The sequence below is a fragment of the Arctopsyche grandis genome, chromosome 12 (genome assembly GCF_051622035.1).
Source record: "Arctopsyche grandis isolate Sample6627 chromosome 12, ASM5162203v2, whole genome shotgun sequence".
Taxonomy (NCBI): Eukaryota; Metazoa; Arthropoda; class Insecta; order Trichoptera; family Hydropsychidae; genus Arctopsyche; species Arctopsyche grandis.
Genome location: NC_135366.1, coordinates 5127760 through 5151734, shown reverse-complemented (window position 1 = coordinate 5151734; position 23975 = coordinate 5127760). Strand labels below are relative to the sequence as shown.

The 23975-nt window shown below is 36.0% G+C and overlaps 1 protein-coding gene across 1 annotated transcript in view; it reads left to right on the top strand.

Annotated features, from left to right (window-relative positions):
• LOC143920004 (uncharacterized) overlaps window positions 1–23975 on the top strand; it is a 78285-nt gene that overhangs the window by 49993 nt on the left and 4317 nt on the right. The window contains exons 12-16 of the mRNA XM_077442666.1: window positions 14610–14693; window positions 14779–14854; window positions 18254–21133; window positions 22850–22909; window positions 23879–23972. Coding sequence (XP_077298792.1) covers window positions 14610–14693; window positions 14779–14854; window positions 18254–21133; window positions 22850–22909; window positions 23879–23972 — 3194 coding nt within the window. The remainder of the gene's footprint in view (window positions 1–14609; window positions 14694–14778; window positions 14855–18253; window positions 21134–22849; window positions 22910–23878; window positions 23973–23975) is intronic.

Here is a 23975-nt window from a genome sequence, read left to right as displayed (position 1 = left end):
TCATGTAACAATACGAATTTTATATTCGATAAACAACCACAGAGACATCTATGGTGAGCAATATGGTGAAACCTAAGATATAACAATAACTAAAGGTTCGCAACAGAAAATTGGGAAGGAAACGCCAATTTTACAGGAATCGTTTCAATGAAAATCAGAAAAATTGGCAAATTCTGATAAGAAACGATCGACCTAGACAAATCAAGGTCTGGCCAGCAACGAGACTTCAGTGGGAAGCGAACTCGTAACATCAAGTACGAAATAATTAAACATTCACCACTAGACCACATAGATCACTGTCAAGCAAGGATAAATACTACCATACAATTTCAACGACATACATATGTCGAAAGTGTCGTCTTGAGACGACGCGTTCCAATATGTATTTATTTATTTATAATAATAATAACAATAAAATGACCAGCATGACCTGACAGGTTGCCCCAAAGCGTCACACCAGTTTTACAAAACAAAAGAAAGAAAATAACAAAATAAAAACAATAAAAATTGCAATCATTCATCTCATTCAAATAGTCTCGTGTTGAATCTCAAGAAACAAATCAGCTCATCAACATGACAATTGAAGAGTTCCAAATGCCCATCAATCACATTAAGGAACCGGAATAATATGGGATACACCATTATCGATCACTGTCAAGCAAGGATGCAATTTTACCGAAAACGGTCCAAAGGGTCGTTTTGGTATAGATCACTGTCAAGCAAGGATAAGTACTACCATACAATTTCAACGACATAATTCGAAAGTGTCGTCTTGAGACGACGCGTTCCACCGTGTGCCATTAACGTTTAAAATTATCTATAAAAAAAAAAAAACCACGTGCCACATTCACCGCTGTGTGATTTCGCCCATTGTCGGCTATGCATTGCCAGAGCAAACCCGGGCAATGCCCTGCTAGTATACTATACATTTGGAAATAGAAAACCTTCACACTTGGCTCGATTTGTCGTGTGTTGATAAAACGAGGAAAATGGTAAGAAGGCGTGCTGCCTCTCCGGCGGAAAATCGGTGAAAAGCGAGCAGAGTCTGTCGCACGTGGCGTATGCTCGATCGGCGTGCTATATTTGGTGAGTGGTGCTCGCGCCCCCTTCTCTCTCTCTTCTGTCCTCATCGTTTTTCTCTCCTCTCCCCTCCCCATTCACCTCGACGGGTTGTCCATCTTGCTTCAGACGTGATCGCGCTTCGACGCGCTTAACAACACCTCGTCCATATACCACACGTACAACCCTCCCCCCCTCTACTTAGTTGTCCCACCCCCCCGGGGGGCTAACGTGTCGTATCTGATATCCTCCCACCCGCCCCCCTTCGAAAAATTTGGTGTTGTCAGTGTTCGTGCGATCTCCGACTGGGATTACAGTTTCGGATCTGATAGGTAAGAATCGCATTTGTGCACCTGTATAGTTTTGTTATCCATCAACGTGTTGTGCAACTTCCGGCTTTTTATGTATGTACATACGTACATGATTTTGTTGGCTTAACTACAATACGATTTATCTTTTTTTTTTTTGATTATTTTTAAACAAAATTTATTGTATGCGTAAAGTATTGTTACAAATTAAAATGGTAATCAATTTCGATATGTATATAAATCAGTTTTTTATTAGTATTTAATTAAAAAAAAAATGGTCCGTATTATATTATTAAATGTCAGTATAAATAACAAATGGATAGTATAAAAATAATTCGTGAAGAAAAAATAGTTAAATGTCTGTAGAAATTTTACTAAAACATTGCGTATATATACCCATAAATATAGATATTTGAAGAATATTTAAATATAAAATTAGATTAATTAATTTAAAAAAAATTAATTTTAAAATAATTCATTTTAAAAAATAAGCTTAATGCTAATGAAAATTACATCTCATAAATAATATTTTTAACTAATTTTTCTTTATAAATAATTATAAATTTAACAAATATAATATTTTTTATTTTATTAATCTTTTTGTCCATCAAGATCGTATCAAGCTCGTGTTGATACTAACCGAAAAGTAATACTGGTCATTTGTCAAAATGGGCATATTAATACTGACCATTTATGTTTAAATGCTGTCCATTTAATATAAACAATGACCTTTTATTATTTATACTGACCACTTGTATACTGAACACTTGTTTAATATAAATACTGGCCATTTAATATACATAAATACTAAATAATACTGACAAAAATAGATAAAAATACAAGCCAATGTAACAATGTATGCTTAATTTTTGTTAATAAATTAGAATAAAATGTAATGGTTCTGAAATTTGCTGGTTATATTTGTAAATATAATAATAATATAAAAAAACAGCACATTGTGTGTCCACGTGTGCTTTTGTTTACTACTACTCGCTAGCAGTATATAATTTTTTTACTATTTCTATGCATGCATGCAGTAAGAATAGATGAAGTTTTGTGAAAATTAGACTGTTTTTGACCACTTTTTCATGGTTTTAAAAAAAATGTGTGTGTGTGTTTGTTTGTATTTTGGAGATAATGTGAGCACCAATAATCATATCAAACTGAAACTTAGTATCAGTAACTGGAATGTTTATCATTACATTGTAATTTTTTTTTTCAAAATTTTAGGATTATTGGAAATAGAACCTCTCGTTATAGGTCCCTTTTTTACCTCATCTGGAAGTACTTTTACTCTACAGAATCGAGGTTTTATATTTTTCTCAAAAACCTTTAGCTTTATGGAACTAAAATTTCATATCTAAAAGTTAAAGCTTAATACCAAGCTATGTATTTAATAAAATTTAGTGAAGTGGCAGTGGAAGTTTACTCTTGTTCGATTTTTTTTTAAATATGTGTCCTCTTCACGATAAAATTCGAGTATAATGAAGTGGGACTCTTAGAAAATTCAAAAATATTTCTGAACACAAGATCAAGAACGTATCAAGTTGAAAATTTATACTTGATTATTTTTAAATCCAAGCGGCCAACTACTATGCCACATTATAACTAGCACAATTGTTTTTATGATTTTTATTTTTGTTTTTAGATCAAAGTTTACTGTGCGTAACTTTTACGCCATTGTTCAAAAACTATTACCAATTAATCATTTTATAATGCGATAGTAAACAGAACGATAGATAACGTGCTTTAAGTGCTATTTCGTGAAGCCAACGCCGATGCCAATAAATTTCACGATACTTTTATGCATATCATGAATGTATGTATAAGATCTTTTTTATTCAAATTTAAATCGAAACGTTTAGAAATATGGACAAAAGTAGTGCTGGAGTGGTACCTTAAAGAATTTAAAAGGAAAGAAGATTAGTGGATGAGGGCAGTTAGGCAGGCCTGATTATAGATCTATCAGATTATATTTATTATTTATAACAAAAGAAAGAAAATAACAAAATAAAAACAATAAAAATTCCTATCATTCATCTCATTCCAATAGTCTCGTGTTGAATCTCAAGAACCTAACCAGCTCATCAACATGACAATTGAACAAGTCCAAATGCTCATCAATCACATTAAGGAACCGGATAGCCTTTACAAGAGACGAGTTATTGAAAGCAGACGTTTTCGCAGGAATGGGTCGGAAAAGTAAACGATGACGCAAAGCTCTACCGCATTCAGGCGCCGAAAATTTAAATTCAAATAAAATCGAAGAGTTATCAATTCTTCCCTTTAATGATGGAATGATTCCGTCTAATCAATCACAGCTTCCGGAAGCTTCTATTTGTATTGCAGCGTACGATGATGTAGGCCTCAAACTATCGTATGATTGTGCCTACGATCATCGGGCCTGTCTAGCGATTGATTATGATCGTGCTTCATTTTCACACTATGAAACTTTAAACGTGGGATGATGATGATCCTATCTAATTGCGCCACTGACAAATTCACGGCCACAATTGAATTTTAAAACCAACAAACAATTATTAAACACGTGTACTCATTGACTTTTACTTACGATACACTTGATTTATCATCGACGCATAGAAATGTAATACCAGACGAAAGAACTCGAATATTTTTAGAGTGATTCCCGTTTCGTTTTCCCGAACTGATTTTCATTCACCGCTGTAACGACATCTACATATGTGTTTATTTTCGTTCCGACATTCCCGTTTAAATTTATCTAAATATCCATCTGCACGTTGACTTTCTACGACACGTCAAAATCGTATTTCACTTTGAGAATTTTCGCAACGAGGTGAATTTTTCTTCTGATAACGTGCTCGATGACGCAAGTGCAATAATCTCGGGTGCATCTGCTCGACTTGCATTGTATATATTATATGTGCAGGCAGCTCCAGAATATCCCCATTCCGGGTTGGGTTATTGCCAGAAATGTATATTTATACGTAGATATGTATATATGTATAATATAATAGCGTAGGGATCGACCGGGAATAATGTACGTAGGTTCAACGAGACGCATAGTTTAAAATAACGTTTGGGGAAAAATCGTGTATCTAGTTCACTGCGAGCGAAACTTTATATTTAGGTTTGTTAATTGTTTTTTCAGTGGCGCACAGCATCTAGCTCTCCGAATAAATATTTATTTCACGTGTTTTATTTTTCACTATTTGGGTCACTGTTGTGGGACAAAGATTCGACAATCGCGTTTCGATTAAGTGGTTCAATGTCAAGTGAATATTTTGTTTGGTCGGTTTCGGGATCGTGTTACTTGCCCTGCTGTTTGCTTGCTATCGGTTTTTGTTGTGCATTCATAGTCGAGTCATTGGATTTTATCTACATATACAACAGCATAGTTCGATCGTTAAGAGGGCTGGACAGCAGCGCCTTGTCCATTCAAACGTACTATACTTCTCCCTGCCTCAATTATGGCACTAGAGAAATTATTTTTTAATATACTATGGATATCCACCATTGGGGTGCATCTATTGTTTTATTTTTTTGATTAATTATTTTTTATAGGAGCCTAGCTCCGCCAAACATCTATAAAATCGCCTCTTTTTTACACCCACGAAAAGAGTCTAGCGTGGTTATTTAAAGGTCGATTTTAAAAAAAATACGCCGATAGATGCACAGAAAGTATCTTTCTCATACCGATGATGAAATTTTTTTAAAAATTGGTCCAGTTTTGGAGGAGAAAATAGTAGAATATGAAACCTTGATTTTGTCAATTTAAAATACGTTTTATCTGGGCGAAGCGCAACTGTCGCATTCACTCAATATATATATATTGATATATATTGTCGCATTCACTCAATATATACATACACTCAATATATATATCGAAGAAAGGAACGGTAACAAAATTAAGGTTTCGGGTGTACAGCCCTCTTAAATTCGCGAAGTTCGTCGAGACGTCAAATACCGAAATTGAAATGAGCATGCAGCCGCGTCATTTGCAGCGATTTGTTGCAAACCCATTTATTTAACCAGCGGCATGGACTAGTGTCTAGCATATTATTTTCGAGCAGAGTGGTCACGGGTTCGAGTCTCACTAGAGTCCCGCTGCTGGCCGTAATTTGGTTTTTGACTGCAGGTCGATCGTTTCTTATCATAGTTTGCCAATTTTTCTGATTTTCATTGAAACGGTTCCTGTAAAATTAGCATCCTCCTTCTTATCTCTCTTGATAATCTCAAGCTATTCAGCGTCTTGACGTTCGCCACTTTGATTATAAAATGTACACTCGTCGATTTGGAGCGATCTTAAAAGGCGTGTGCAGGTTTGATTAAATAAATTTAAAAAATAAAAAAATTATGTAATTGGACCTATTTTATGGCCCTTCTGGGAATTCGCGGCTTCCTTTTGGCCCAGTCCGTTGACTTAAATTTCAAATTCAATGTACGAATATGTATGGTGTTTAAATTAGCCTGCTAAAATTGTTTTGTTATGCTTTCGTTCCACAATTTGATGTTAATCTTTTGATTTATGTTGCGGAACTGACTTTAATAAATTTCACTAACAAGATAATGTACAGTTTTTATCTTTTATGATCAATATTGAGTTTTGAAACTTTGATACTACATATGTACATAATTCTGATTGTGTTTTATTATGCGATATTAAGATTTTGATATCACTCATAGAAGATACCTTATTTATAAACAATTGAAGATAGTATGAATCACGAATATTCATTTTATAACTAAGAATTTGCAACAAATTAAATGGTCTGTATAGATTGTATAGGTACTATATACCTATAGATAATAAAAATGTATGATCACTAGAGTACGGATAGCCAAGGTGCCGCTCATTATTCAGTTGTTGTAAATGCTTTGTAAAAAAGGTTCGGCAAACCTTTAACAATACATTTACAACATTTGAACAATAAATGGCACCTTGGTTATCCGGGCTCTAATGATCACTAAAGATGCAGATAATAGTTTTGAACATGCAAAAAAATGCTGGCATCTTCCCAAAACTCACCCCCTGAAGTGTTTTCGGTGATATTTTATCCTTGTATTGACATAGGTTTAATAGTGAATCCCATATTTGAAGAAATTTAGGAGAAGCTTGTACGAATTAACAGTAACCTGAGGAAACGCCCTTCCCATCTAGAAAACTTCGAGCACGTGAATGCCGATTCAGTGTGTTTGCGCCTTTAACCACTTATTGTTCCGCTCATACTTTTACTGACTAAATCAAACGAAGCTATCGACCAAATAAATACTAGCCTTAAGAATTAAAGATATTAAAAAATATATAATTTTTTGATCAAAAATTTAAAAAAATATTGCAATGATAAAAATTTGTATAGAAAATTTTACATAGATTTGGTATCAAATAAATGTATACTCATTCATATATGTATATAATATTTTTGAAACAGTATTTTTAATAGTTGTCATCTTTTTTTGGAACTAATTCATACTTAATATTTTGTAATTAAAATTGACTTTCAGTAGTTGATTATTTTATGCAAGTTTTACAGAATATTTGATCCAATACATATATATTTTGAATGTATATTATTAATCAGTGAAAGTAATTTGGTGAAAGTTGATATAATTCGAGTAGAATTATAATACTAACCAGACTTATACCGGCCAGGATGCTTATATCCACAAAAAATAATTCACTATTGTAAAAATGGTTCAAACTTTTTTGAGTAATTGACTGTCTGATAAAACTTATATTCCTATAACGCCATTTTTTCAATGAAAAATTAAAAATGATTGTTTGACCGATACTGTACCGATAATTTTTGCCTACATATATTGATAGAGTTCTAAAACTAATCAATGTTTACTGCAATATATGAATATTATATGACACATTCGCAAGTAAACTCAGCATGACGGTAATCGATATCAATGTTTACGTACATATGCACTATTGAATCCGTCATATTTGACGTAACTTCATGCTCGACTTGTATTACATATGGTACATAGCATTAGTGCTGTCATAGTAAAATTAGAACGTGTAGGGTTTAACAATAGACGGGTTTTCGAACTCGCCGAATATACCATTGTATGCATAACCCTAATCACAATCGTTGGCTATTTATAAAGGTCGGCATTCGTCATCGCTCTAAGTTTTTCGTTGCATAATGCTGCATCATTGGATGCAGCGACTGATGAACTGCGCGTGCGGTCTATTTTTCAGCTGAAAATTACCGTAAAACTGTGTTTTTAACGGAGCGTTACACTGTTGTCGACTTGTAAATTGGTTATTCTCGGTTCTTGAGTAATTTTTTATGGGTGCTTTCAATGTGGTGTAACACGTGTTTTTAAGTGTTTTTACATATTTGTAAGAAAGTTCAGTGTATTTGGCTGTAGGAGAGAGAATGCGCGGTTCCTATTGATCAGTCAAGATTTCGTATCTTATTTTATTTTTATTTTTATATATGTCACAGTGAAAATATATGTTCACTGGCGTTTCAGTGAAATCATAATCATAAGCCAGCAGTTTGGCTTAATGGTAGCGTATATGTTTAGCACCACGGAATCACTGGTTCGATCCGCCAAAACTGCTGGTTAGATTTGGGGGTTTTGTGACTCCAAATCGATCGTTTCTCTATTAGAGTTTGCCAATTTCATCTGATCATTGTTGAAACGGTTCCTCAAATTGGAAAATAAATCCTTTCCTGTTTTCACAAAAAATCTTATATATAATTTGTAAAAATTATGCACAAAATCTAAATCTATAGATGTCTCAATAATCATCTGTATTTATTCTGTGTATAAATTGTAATAATTGTGCACAAAATCTAAAATCCATAGATGTCTCAATGGATTAATTTTGTACTTAATTAATTGCTAAAATTAGTTCAATTGTCCTTGCAGCCGTAAAATAAAAATAAAAAAAATATCTGGCCGTATATTTCATATATGATTTCGAATTATGTATTAAAAATATATATAATTTCTTGATGTGTATAGTACACTCGTCGCATTGGAGTGAGTTAGGTTAAGAAAGGGTTGGCCCTATTCATTTAAGATTGGGTTGTTAGGGTTAAATTTATAGAGTTAAACGTTGTAAATTCATTGTTTGATATATTTTCACTTGAAATATGTTTTCACTGTAAAATGTACATACATATATACAAATACCAGGAAGGCCTAACAGGTAATCCCCAATGCGCCTTGCTGGCCAATTAACAAAGCATCATAGAGACATGTCTATGGATACATTTTTGATAAACTTACATTGTTGGAGCTTTTTTATATATAAACCGTCAAATTTCGAAATGAAAAACTCGAAATTTGCGTGATATTTATGGACAAATTTACAGCATTTTTATACAAATCAGTGAAATTCGAGATGCTGAAACTCTAAAATTGCGAGAAATGGGTAAAGGTTGCCAATTTGTTGGAACCGTTTCAATGAAAATCAGATAAATTGGCAAACTGTGATAAGAAACGATCGACCCGGAGTCACAAACCAAGGTCTGGCCAGCATCAACCAGTGGGACTCGAACCTGTGACAACTATGTTCGAACGCATACATATATGCTAACCACTAGTCCACGCTGTAGATGTTCTGCTCAAGATATGTATTTCATAAAAAGCTTGCCATTTTAGTATTTGACTGCTGCCAGTTAACTGAAACGTTTCTGGCTAATGGAAGTAGCCCACTTTCTTAAAATTCATTACTCTTTTGTACAATATAAAAGCAAACTCATATAATTTAATGATTTTGGTTCCTATATGAACTGCAATCATATGAGAGATTGATGGTGATTTTCATTTTGACAGCTTTATCTAATTATTTTCGCAAAAGATTTGATTAATCAAAAAAAAAAGTAGTACTACTCTATCCATTGATGCATTCATTTTTTCACAAGCTCTTTGCGCTCAGCAAACGCAATCAAGTCTTTGTTTGTTAACGTAACGCTTAATTTTTAGTCAATGTTGACAAATACGATTTTTTTATATTGTCTATGGTGAGTGATACGATTCCATGGACGCCTCCATCTTGTCCTTGTTATTTTTGTATTAGGAACTGTGTATTATTTTTTATCATACTATGCAAATATTTGAAATCGTAAGGCTACTCATGCAGTATTCACTCTAAATGCGTTAACACACTGAATCGTACGGCACAGGCATGTGTAGTTTCTTCTACTTTTTTTCAAATATGGAAATCATCGTTATAGATCACTGTCAAACCTATATCAATACAAGGATTTTTGGTCTGGGTGCCATAGCATAGATCAGGCGTGCAAATAGTCTATTTTACATGTGTAAAACTATCCAAAAAAAATCACATGCTGCGTGCCTCTGTGTGTCTGCGCTTTAAGCAAAATCTCTTATTTTATCACACACGAGCTTTACTCCAGAATGTAAATACATATAGAATGAAAATAGTTCTTGTGCGCTATTGTTATAACTGTTCCAAAACCCATCAAATAAAGCGACTAGTATATGCATGTTTTATTTCAGTAGACTTTGCAATATGCCAACTTTAAATCTCGATTCCTATTGGTCGAAAAGCTTTGTTATGAACCTATAACATATGCAAACGTCAAAATACACAATTCCTATTGGTCGGCTCAACTTTGTTGACCAATCATAATCACTCATTTTTCTCCTACGGCTAAAAGTCGTGTAATGAAATATATGCAGTTGTTGATTTAAGTGTATTTGTAGTTTTTCATATGTTTTCTGAACTAACCAAGCCATACATAATAACTCAATCAGTCGCTATAATGGTCCCAATTTATCAATTCATGATACTGTTACGTGAGGGTGGGCTTAGGGATCCAAGTGATAGGCCAAAGTCAGTTCACAGCATTTATTCTACGACTCGGAAGGTCCACACAGTGCAGTCTCACCTATCTAGAATATTCTAAGCCCGCTTTAAAGGTCAAGGAATTTGACCCTTAAAGCCCTCAACATGAGGCCACCCCCCCCCCCAACGAATACAGTCTAAGAGACCCTTTCGTTGGAGAACGAGACGGTTGTTCATGAATATCGCACAATAAAACGTTCTAATAAAAAAAACCACACTGTACATAACCAAGTACAAAATAAACAACGATCTAGAATATAGAATAATACCAAAAACAATAGAAATTCGTTTTCTATTATAGAGGTCACGAGCCGTCGTGCAATTAAATGCAACTAAAATGTACACTGAATGTTTACGATATCAAAATCATACTTATATTTACTTTCTAGTGAGTCTAGTGCATCTCATATCTAGTGCATCACATTAAAGAAAGAGAGAGAAAGCTACCCAACAACCGCTTCAAATGTGTCGTTTCAAATACAATGCACAGTTACACATTGTCCGCTTTAGGAAGAGACTTACATGCTATCTCCCTCGCCGCCTCTCGACCAATAGCATTTCGTGCAGACAGTAGAACATGTGCTATTGGTCGAGAGGCGTTGAGGGAGATAGCATGTACGTTTTACCGAACTGATAATAAGTATGGCAATAATGAAGTCAAGTCCTTGCCGTTTATCTAATCTGATTCGATCTAATGATGCACAATTGGCTTGTTTAAAATTCCCAATACTTTTACAACTTCTATTTACCAAATCCAACGTCTATTTTACGTTCGTCGTTCATTCGCCTCGGATCAACGGCGCATTGATTCGATTAATTTGGCCAAACTCCAAGGTGATAAGTTCTTGGCTGGTCACAGCCGATCGCATCCGAGACCGAACCAAAGGTCGACCAAAGTCTTACCTGTCCAATTATAATATAATCGTCATCATCACCGATCAAACACCTGCACTAATATAATCGCAATAAAAGTCCAATCACTCGCCGGCCAACTGACGCTCATCTGAAATACAAGCTTTCTAAATAATAAAACAACAAAAAAAAAACACCAAATTGTAAATAACGAAACAACGAGCACAGATCAAAAGCATTTGTATGTGTGTGTGTGTATTCAATGTATCTGAAATAGATTGCACTATTTACGAAATTGCTGAATTTCTAGCTGGAATGTTAGCTTTATATACTCGTAGCTTTTGGGAATTTCACTTCCTCGATTGTGATGAACCTGATTTGTTGTTTTTTTTTCTGTATAAATAGTGGACTTGGTTCGTTGTAAAAATAAATTGATAACGTTTACATAATGAACGTTTCTGGATCGGTCTTCAGCTAACACACCTACTGCGTTTACTTATTTATCTGATGGTCGGTTTTTGGCATAGTGTTGCATGTAAATATATACAAATGACAAATGGGTGTGTTTGTGAATGATTGTTGTTGTATTTTTTTTTTTTTTGTAAAGGTTATCTGTGGTATTATCAGTGTCAAGTTGAGGGTTTGATTTGGTGGTTTTGTTGCTGAAAGTTTCCTCTTGTAAACACGTGTCAATTTGAGGTGTTTGTATGTGTGTGTGTGTGTGTATGTGAAGTGGGTATTTTCGTGCACGGCGCCCCTCGGCCAACTGATGGCCACGTCCATCCTCATCTCCAGCGTCACCAAGTGCTTCTGTCGTTCTCAAATGTTGGGAAATACACTTGTTGAGAGCTTGTATAGTATCTTTGGTCTTGAATTTCACTCTGATATATTTCAATCAACTGTGTAAAGTAGACGTTATAGCACCTTTGGTGTCTTCTAATATCTGTGGTACCAGAGTCAGTTTCCTCAATATGACTGTTTAAGTATACATACATACATACATCCCTTTCGAAGAATTAATATATAATTGTTTAAACAATTTCAAAACAAACAGCAGCTTATATATGCTTTCGAACATTCATAGTGATCACGGGTTTGAGTTCCACTGGTTGCTGGTTGCCACACCTTGGTTTGTGACTCCTGGTCGATCGTTTCCTATCAGAGTTTGACAATTTATTGAAAGAGTTCCAACAAATTGGCAATCTTTACCCATTTCTCGCAATTTTCAGCTTCTCGATATTTGACGATTTATAGGTACATATATAAAAATGCTCCGAAAATGTAAGTTAATCTAAAATTTGTCAATTTTTTTTCGCATAGATGTCTCTATGATGCTTTGTTAAAATTATACTACATTTTTTTTTTATTTTACATATATACCAGGAAGGCCTTACAGGTAAATCCCAATGCGCCTTCCTGGCCAATTACAAATACAAATGCAGCATTTTTATTATAAGTCGTTAAATTGCGAGACACTGAAAAAACTCGCAAATTAACGAGACATCTATGAATTGTACATAATTTTTTTATTGTACATCAATCAAATTTCAAATAGTGGTGACATAGTAGGTAGGAAGGATTTTTAGCCATTTTTTTTTCCGGGAACCGTTTCAACAATGAAATCAGAGAAAATTGGCAAACTCTGATAGGAAACGATCAACCTGGAGTCACAAATCCAGGTCCGACCAACAGCATACTCTGAAAAATTCCTTTTTTATTCAGGGATAGAACCCGGCACCTTCTTGACGGTAAGCAGAAGCTTAACGTCCGAGCTATGCTGCTGGGTACATATTGTAATTGGCTAGAAAGGCCCAGTGGGGTTTGTCTGTTAGGCCTTCCTGGTATATATGTATTTGTGTAAAAATAAATAAAAATCAGACGGTAAAAAAAACACGTTAGACGTACTCCAGTATGCCAAATCTGTACTGCAGCGTCTTCATCCCTTTCCTGGAGTGTGTTCGGTGATATTTTATCCTTGTATTGACAAAAGTTTGACACTGATCGATAACGGTGATTTCCATATTTGAGGAAATTTATTAGAAACTTGTCAAAATAAGATTGAACGAATTGCATATGCACGTGGGACCTCGGTATTTGCGCAACCTCTGCGGTGTGCGAAGATACGCCTCTCACCACTGGCGTCCACGTACCCGTGCCGCACTTTATCACTCAAGAGTGCTCAAGTTTAAAAAAAGGTTTATCTTTATATACAGATATGATTAAATGTGAATCAACCGTTCAATAGTGCTTTAAGTTATAGCAATGAACATATGTTTTGCTCGATAAGAGACGATATAAGTTTTTTGTCGTTAATTGTACATTCATTTCTGTATTAAAATTTTTAATTAATATATTTTAACGTAGAGATTGGTCGACCACTTGTTTACTAGCGCTGATCACCTGATTTCACATTCGCGCCTAAGAGGTCTCAACGTATGAACAAGCTGTATACGACAGCCAATAAGGTATCGCGACCCATCGACCAATGACCTCTCTGTGTTGAGAGTACACGCTCATAAATATTAGGCGGTTTTGGACCGTGCTTCATTCGGATCTGACAAGTCGACGGATCAAAAACAATAAACTATGTAACTCTACCACACTTTTTGCGTCTTTCATTCCAAACTTGAAAACCCTTCTACACGTCCACGCTACAATATTTTACTGTATATCATTTCTTCTTTCACTTTTTGACAACTTTCTGGCTGAAAACCAGACTGGTACAAGTGACATTTACAAAAAAGCTGGTTTAAGTGCTAAAATAATAGCATATGTATATGAAATGCTATTATTTAGGTTTAGCTGAAATGGTTTTCAGCCCGTCATTTGATCTTATTTTGAAGTCAATTAAGTGCAAATTTCATGTTAAATTTTGATCGAATCAAATCTATAGTGGGTATCTTTATCGGAAAAGTGGTATTTTAAATGGAAAATGCGTTTTTAAAAGGGAAAGTTTCGACTTAACCTGATCTCAAATCTTATGAATCATTATTTAGTCTTACGAATAGCCGTAGAATCTGAATACAATTTAATCGTCTTTATATTTTCGCTCGAGTTCAAGTGTGATCGTATTTTTTCCGGGATTTTATCGAGTTGCGTATTTGAGACAGATGTTAATTCAAAAACCGATTCGAAACGTTCTGTTTACATTGGATATTTATTAATAATTGTATTTACGTATGCAATCGTGTGTACGTATTTGTATTTTCCGCGTTTGAGAAGCGTCGTATTCGCGCGTTCTTGTCATGCTACCAAAATAGGACAGGTTCTGGGTACCACCACTATACCGGAAAAACTCGAACTAACCTTAACTAAATTTTAATGTTTTTAATTTTAGAAATTTTATCGGGAACCATCTTGGCAAACGAGCTCGTCTTATCGAAATTTTCACATAAATAACGCATTATAATATACACCTCCACCGGGTTTATTTATAACGTCAATTTTCCACCATGAAAAACTCGATTATTTCAACTTGACGTTGATTTATTGCGGCCGAGCTGTAAAAAATGTATATACATACATAATATAATGTTGATTTGTAATGCGAGCTTGTGTTATTCTTTTTGCAGGAAACAAGAACAGTTGTTACTAAAACGTCGACGGTTTCAACGGACATTGACGATATTTGGGACGAGCGCATTTTGAGGAAATTGGTGAGTGAAATCGACTATATCAATTTGGATCTTGATCGTTCATGAATGTATTTATTATGCCATTTTGTATTGTTTTTATGAAAAGCTTGAAGATAGTGACGATTACGAAGAACGCAGGAGGCTACGCGCTAGGCTTCGCCAGGTTATGGCAGAACAAGAAGGTGAACTTTTCTTTTTATTTAACCTTTCCACCGCGTACGACTACTATACATGTCCTAGCGAACATGCCCTCAGCGCGTGAGACACGCATAGATGTCTTGGAAGTTCCAACCTGTATAAGAGCCGTCTATTGTGCTAAAATTTTATAACTTGGTTGAAAATATTACTAAATGTATACTTTACCAAATTCAATAGATGGCAGTAGTCAAAAAAAATTCAATATAGGCTAAAATAATTTATAAAATATTACAACCTATATTTATAGTCGAAAACGCGATAACAAACTCCGCAAAAAAGCAGCCGCGTACAGGGCATGTTCGCTAAATTTGGTGACGCGGGCAAAGGGCTAAACAGTTCTTGTATAGTTTTTATGCGATAGATTTACATACAAAGATCTAGAAGAAATAATATATATATATATATATATATATATATATATATATATATATATATATATATATATATATATATATATATATATATATATTCTTCTGGATCCAAATTAAATACTTCTTGAAATTTTTACCCGTTACAGATGCATATAATGTAGCAAATTGATATGCATATGCTTGTATAGTCCACTTGCGTGGACTAATCTGCTGCATTACTTGCACCGTACTATAAAGAATATATTTTTTAATATTGTTATTTTAATATGCATCAGTTGGTAAAAAGTTCTTTGTTAAATTGTATGTAATCCCAGATTGAATGCTTCATTTATTGTATATAAAAATATTCTTGAAATATATCTTGAAATCAAATAAGACGTGCCCAACTTTATAATTGGATTGATTTTCATTCATATTTATATGTAATTTGCAAATCAACTTTCTGTTTGTCGATTCTATATACTTAGATAATTTCATTGCATAAGTCATTGTATGCGTTCCTATTGGTTGGTTTTTTTTATTCATATTACAGCCTCCTCATTATAGGAAGGCATTGTCATGGGGATAGTTTCGCTTTATGAAGGCCTTCCCCCACTCCTGGGAAAAGTACACAGTTCAAGCGTGCGCATCTTTTCCGCGGAGTGGGGGTGGGCCTTCGCAAAAGGAATAATCTCTAGTTCGTTGACGTTTGAGCTTTTCCCTCCCTTAAATTAACGCATACAATATTAAACGACGGCAGTACGTTCGTAATGAGGTACCGATTGCCGAATGATATGGTAAACGGACAATTTCGCACATGGTGATCTCGCACACGACAATCGTTGCCACGAAAACTGCGAATATCGCGAAATATCTGGCACTTTAATTCCCGTTAGTGTGATAGTTCGCGTGGGTCACTCACGGTGGCCAGATATTCCGTGATCGAGATTTTAGTGACGTGTGCGAGATCGTCATGTGCGAAATAGTCACCGAACCGAATGATATATATGTTACAGTAAAACCGTCAAGTCTCGCAGATGTATTCAAAAGCTTACAACGCTGAATTTTACAGATACTCTTACTCGCCAAGATATACATATACACTAAATAAATTCATGCACTTTCCGCTGTGCACCAGTACATTTTCTGATCAAAGTTTGACAGATTAGCTGATTTCGACGTTACTCTTTCAACGAATTTTAGACTTACGTAAAATTTAGATGCTATCGCGTTCACACCCCCGCTTGACCTACGATGGCCAATTACATTTCGTTTCAGTTTCGTATTGCATTTCGGTCAAGAAATACAACATTGTTCGTGCGTATAGGTCGGTAAAATTTTACTTTTATTTTTTGTTAGTTTTGAGTTCGTGTTACGTGTCTTGAAATATTTACATAATATAAAATACGCAAGTTGGTAATATTATTAATTTACTTATGGAATACTTAAACATTGGAAGTTTATATTTTTAAACGATAAAAGTAATTGTCATCGTCATGTTATGGAGAGCAAAACTTACAGTAATATTATTAAAGACCTTGCATTAAATTATATTGTAATAATAATTTTAAATAATTAAGAATTTTTTTTACGTCCTTACACTGTTTGAATGCGACAGCATGCTCGGTTCTCAGTCCAAGTCTCACGCTACATCAGATCGACAATAGTAGACTCGATTTTGATGATACATTCACATTCGAGACAATGTATACATCAGCGAGCTTTACACTCTTAAGCTTAGACTGCACTAGGCGGCCAAATATTGTTTGTATGAGTGGCGCGGCACTGCGCGCCAAAGTTGCCTTTTGTACCAACTCTGATGTGCTGCGCTGCGTCACTGCAGCGCACTGTCTCCTAGTGCGTTCGGAACTTTACTGTAACATATATACAATCAGTGGCGGACTGGCCATACAAGCGAACATGCCCGATCGCATGTGGGCCCCACTATCTGTTAGAAAATATGGGCCCTCAGTAAAATTAAATAACTTTTTAACTATTTCAGTGTAAAAATGTAGTTTGATGGTCAATTTTCGGGAAAAAAATTTTCGCCTACGGCGCTTTTTTCGCTTTTGACGTAATGTTTTTTCAAAAATAAGCTTATTTTTTTCATATTTTAAAACTCAATAAGGTGTATGCAAAGAATATTTTCCATTTTTATTCCGATATAAACAAGATTTATTGAAAATTTTTCAATTTGACCAATCTTTGCCTGCCCCTCCCAAGAAAAAGCTGAAATGACGTCCCCGATTGTTTTCTACCGAAAGTAAAAGCCGCTTTTATGCCGTATTCTTTTATGATGCATTCTATTTACCTAGGACAAGGATTAAAACGAAATATATACAATATAATTTATGGATTTATTTTGCTTTTGCCATTTTTCTTGTACAGAAATTTAACTAAAACATTGTATATATATATATATATATATATATATATATATATATATATATATATATATATATATATATATATATATATATATATATATATATATATATATATATATATATATATATATATATATACAAATATTGATATTTGAAGAATATTTGAATATAAAATTAGATTAATAAATTTAAAAAAAATAAATTTAAAAATAAATTGTAATATCTAGAAATTTAACTAAAACATTGTGTATATATACACATTTGTTAATTCCCATTTTTTTAAATTTTATTTATTTTTTGGAAATAAGAAAATTTTGTTATATGGGGGGGGGGGAGACAAATTTTTTTAACCCTGGTTGGGCCCCCTTTGACTCCTGGCATGTACTGATTTCAGTCCCAGTCCGCCACTGTATACAATGTCGAGTAGATTCAATCAAGGATACGTCTTAATGTAATATAGGAAGAACTTTCAGCTCTTGTATATAGGCTTTATAATCTTCCAACCGATCGTTAAAGTGTAATGGGACTCATCTGGTCGGTGTCTAGATTTGTTTAAGTTTTTTTTTTTTTGGTTTGAGAGTATGTATTTGCCGGCCAAATGTAGCTTTATCCCAGCTGAATGTCAATGTCGTGATTGTCGTTGCAGCTTGCGCGCAGATAGTCGCGGACGCTGCCGAGTCGGCTGGTCGCCTGCAGGACTTCGTCGACGTGGACAGCTCCAGGGAACAGCTGGACCAGATTCAGCAGCAGCATGACGGTGAGTGTCTCCCGGAGCCGCTGCTGCGCGATGTGCACGGCGCGCTATCGCGACTTCAGGGGGCGCTCCGATCGGGGCCCGCGCCTGCGCCCCGGGGCACTGCCCTCCTAGACCTGGTGGCGCGCCTCCAGGCGGGGCTGCTCGCTCAGGAGCCCCCGCCAAAACCGCCCACCAGACGTCCTCACAAGAACCGACACACGGTCGGAGTCACGCGCGAGGAACTAGCTGATGCACGGAAACTCATGGCTGGCATTGCCTACCCAGAAAGACCACCACCTCCACCACCGCCACCGACAACAACAACAACCACCGTCGAAAATTCTCTACCAACATCTCCCTACGCTCTGCAAAAACAAAATTCATTCTCGACAGTAATACCACCTAGTGGCGACAAGTACTCTGCATCAGCTCCTCAGACGCCAGTCAAAAACAACATACCCAGACCTTTCACGCTCAACTTCCAAGCGCAAAAATCTCAGGAAAACTCACCCACAAACCCAAATATAGACTTCCACGAGGCTGTCTCAGCTCAGCAAAAGTCCTATCCTGCGAAACAACAAGCCACTGTCGTGCAAACCGCTGCAGTCAAGCACGCCCAGGATCCAACGCCCCAAGTGGCGTCCAACGACGAAGTGGCTAAGATTGTGCAGGAATCTTTATTCAAAGCTGCTCAAAAGAAGACCGTGACTAAGGTTGCGTCTCCAGAACCAGAATTGACTGATAGCGACGAGAGCGATGGAAGTACTGTTAAGATGGATGTTTTGTCCGACGATGGGAGGACTACTCCTGTGGTTGACGTGCGTATAACTTCTAGGATGTTGAACGATGTGAAAAGACCCTTTCAGAACAATTTGCAGAATCAAAATACAGCACAACCTCCAAAACAGTACAGTGCACTGCCTAACGGTGTGCATTCGAACGGTATTCTGAAAAGTAGAGATCTCAATAAGTTCATTGTGGAGAAGAATCGGATGAATGAAGCTGAACCACCCGCGCAAAGGGTGTTTTCAAAACAGAATAAGAAGCTGATTATGAAGAGGGCTAATACTATTGATATTCCTAAGTCACATCGTTATCAGAACGACAGCGATGACGATGGAGATTCTGGTAACTATTTTTCGAGGGATTTGGTCGCCAAGCCGAAGATTCCAGACTTCAAACCGAAGACGGATAACGATAAGAAGTTCTTGGCTTTCATACAGCAGCATAATAATGACGATAGCAGTTCACTTTGGGCTCAGAATAACCAGACCTCGCAGCGCAACGGTGGATGCAATTGGAAGAGTTGCTTCGGAAGTATTAAGAATGTTTTTGAAAGCACTAATGCTGAAAGCGAGAGTCGACCGGGTAGCTTGTCGTCTGCCAAGAACTTTTGGAAGGCAACCGACGAACCGGCGAATTTCTCCAAGCCAAAAACAGTGACTCAGAGGTTGACAAAACAGACGACTAACTTCAACGACAATAGCAAGAAAGCGCCACCGCCTAAATTACCTTGGACTTCTGAGAGCAAAGGAAATGTCGTCACCGGTTCGTTGATGGTGACTGCACCCAAAATTACAAACGGAGTAGGAGCGGGGGGAGGAGGCGTTTCAGACAAAGTTTTAAAATTAATACCCGTAAAACCAGCACCTGTAAATCAATTCTCTCATGCCCCTATGTCGGCTTTCAAACCATTGCCTAAAAAGATAGCCACGTCTCCTGTTCCTCCGAGTCCTCAAGTTTGGTCTCCGCCTTCGGTTTCAGGACGTGTGAAACATCTCGCCGAGAAAGAATTTAGCAAATCAGAAAAGACAGAACCTGATAAAAATAATTGCATAATGAACAAGCCACCTATTCAAAAGTATATCCCTCCTCCTCCTACAGTTAGTTCTCATTCTCCGATCAGTTCAAATCCACCTTGGGCCGGAACTAACGCCTCGAAAGAGAATAGCAAAGTTTTAAGTTTAGCTAATAATAAATTTGAAACTCCTCCGAGTTTGATGTCACCTCAATCGCCCAATACTCCCACCAGGGAAAAACCGTTGAATTCCTTCTCACAACAAAACGGACAAGCGTCAATGGCTAAACGTTTGTCTTTACCTCAAGCTCTTCCAGCGTCTGGACCGCTATCTGCGCCACATCTAGTTCAGAAGTTAGAAAATCTTAAGAATCAAATGGATAAAGAAAGCGAGGACGTCGTTGTAAATTCTCCTACGAAATTTGACGCCGAAAAATTACAAATAGAATTTTACGAGAAGCAGATACGCGAAAAGGCGAGAAAATTCCCATCGCCTACTTCTGTAGTACCTATAACGAGAAGATTTTCCGAGCATATTCCGGATAATTACACGTATACAGTTACAGATTTCACACCTCCTGCTCCCGTTTCTACGTTTTCACCTTTGCCTCAAATTCCTGACATAGAAGAGACAATACCGCAGCCTTCGAAAAAGTTACCAGATCTAGTCTTGAACAATCAAAGTCCTCCGCAGAAAAGGTCGCCTGACCCACCCAAGACTGATATCGTAATCAAGCCCATCGAGAAAGAAGATGAATCATTAGATCAAAAGGAATACAAAGCGGTGACCAAAGTTATGAAAGCACCCGTTCCACAACAGGTCACCATAAAGACAAATAACAAACAGGATACGTATGAAAAGAAAGACAATGCCGCTAAAAGTTTGAAGGGAGTTTTACAAAAGTTTTCAAGTCCCAAACATGATGTCATCACTCAAATAGAAAAGAAGAAACAAGAGATGAAAACTTCTCCGACTGCAGATCAAGTGCAAAGTAAGTCCAAACAACAAATTCAAACTCCACTAATCAACCCGGAAAGAAACGTCCTACCCAACACTTATTGCAACGGCAATGCGAAACAGAGCAATAATTCAGTACCGATTATTAAATATAACAATGTCACATCGCCGAAAGTCTACAACAAATCTTACACAGCAGAACCGGACATTTACAGAGATCACCAAAATTCTAGAGTGTTTTCACCGAAAGATAGACTCTCATCTGACGCTTTGGAGATAAGCGAGAATGGAGAGTCGATAGTTAGCTCTAAGTTAAGGTTTCCCAATTTGAATCGAATGAATTTGATATCGTCGCCAGGAAATAGTCCTGGGTCTCAAACACCGTCGCCAACAGCTTTGAGCAAATCTGAATCCTGGCATCAATTGGTGCAGCAACATCAACAGAACGCGATGAAACCACCATCGCCCAGGATCTCACCCGGTAATAAACCGTCGACGAGAGCGAAATCAATGCATCTCCTCTCTCTTCCAAAGCAGTTCGAAGCCGGCATAACCAAAGACAAGATCCAAGAGAAAAAGAAGACCGTCGAAGCGTACTTTACAGGTCAAAGCTCGCCACTGTCTAAATCACCATCTCAACACGAGAATCTGTCCCCTCCAGTGCAGAAGCTGACACCGAGCCCTGCCAAGCCTTGCCAAGTTATGACCAGAGTGCACGCCGTGGACAAGACCAAAAGAATAAATCACCAGGTACAAGGTTTCGCCTTGGGTCGCAGTCAGACCATGCCTCAGATGACCTTCGCCGAGCTGGCACTCTTGGACGAGAACAATGTCGACGACGCATTCGACGATCTCTTCAACGAGTGCACGCAATGAAAGACAAAACTCATCGCCAATGTTTGAACATGTCGCATATCATTCCTGAAAGCCATCCAATATTGTAGATTAGATATGTAAAAAAATTATGTAAAAAAAAAAAGAATAATATTGGGAGGACCCTTAATGCAAATATAAGATTACATATATTATTTGATTTGTAAATTTAAAGTGTATAGGCTATATAGACGAGACTAAGATGATGATGATGATGATGAAGGGGTTTCGCGCAGAGCTGCCGGACAAGCACGTGAGTGGCACAACCTTGTGTGAGCTTGCCCCGCATCCCGTACTACCTAACTTTACATTTTTTTTTTTTTTGAGCAGTTGGAGTGGACTGTGATTATTACATTCGCCATCATTATTGTTTATTATATGATTATCTGTATATTTGTTTCTATTGTCATCGTCCTCTGACAGCATGTGTAGCACAGCAACCACTCTGTGTCCACCAACAGTGTGCCCGCATGCCGTTTGCTCTCTCCATTGTTTATTTTTGATATTAAAACACACACACACATACACACACTGCATTTTTATTTTTAATTTTTCGTTTTTTGTACATATACATACATATATTTATACAATATTATCGTTGACATAAATATAATACATTGTACACATTATATATGGTTATGATATTCATGCTGGTATTTTTTTTTGATATTAGATTAGTTGACATATCTTTCCTATATAATAATATTGTTATGATCCATCAAGCAATAATAATATAATCATTTTGACTAAAATAATATTGCTTTTGCAATGCTTCATTTGTGTTATTATTATATTTATTTTAAGTTTTTTTTTTCTTTTTTTTTCATTGAAATGTTTTTAAAAGTTGTCACTACATGTTTTTTTGTTGTTTTTGCAGAAAACGTTTCGACAATTGAAACCACCAAATCGCAGAAAATCTCGACAGTTTCAAGCAAAGGTATTATTTTGTATTTATTTTACATATATTATATATTATGTATTGTACGCTTTTAAGCATGTTTGTTTTTCATTACATCTTTTGTAACACATTCATACTGATACAAATTTAATTCAATTATATTACATATGTACATACATATATATTTACAAATGTGTTGTCCATTCAGTGGCGTAGCGAAAGCAAATGACACCCGGGGCAAACATTTATTTTCGCCCCACTCTCCCCCCCCCCCCCCCTCCCCACCCTAAATTATATTTTTCAACTTATAAAATTTGATAAGAAACAAACATGACATAATTATATACATATTTATAGAAATCATTGTCTTAAATCCCGCGTTATTACTTTTAATACAAAGTTAATGTCCGAAAAATGGATTTCTAAGAACAGTCATAAATAGTCACCGGACCCAGAAGGTGCCTATTTATGACTGGTGGTTGTAAATTCATTGTTAAAGGTTTGCCGAACCTTTTTTACAAAGGATTTACAACAATGGAACAATGGATAGCACTGTGACTGTCCTACCTCTAGTCATAAACTCGAATGATTTTGGCGAATTCTGTCGACAGATTTAAATTCGTCATCCGCTCATGTTGTATTTTTCGAATTGAACTTAAGTTACTACAAAATATGAAAATGATGGTGCGCCCGGGGCGTCGAAATCCCCGCCACCTTCTTGTTACGCCACTGTGTCAATTATTGCTTAAAGATCTACTATTTATTATACTTTAAGAATAATTGGTATTAGTGTAGCCATATTTAGATGGATCATTATCTTGAAAATCTTAACTATGTATTGTGCTAAAAATAATTTAGTTTGAATTACATTTTATGTGAGAAATAACTTTCATTTTTTGTAAAATTATCATCGTTACATATTTGTTGTTGGAACTTCTACATGAATTTCAACAGTAAAATTGTCACATTGTAAATAAATTATATTAAAACGCTGAATTTATTTCACAGTTTCTGAAGAAACTACGAAAGCTGCCAAGCCTGTTTCACCTTTTGCCAAATTCCGGCAACTGGACAGACAGAACTCATCTCAATCATCTCCAAAGTG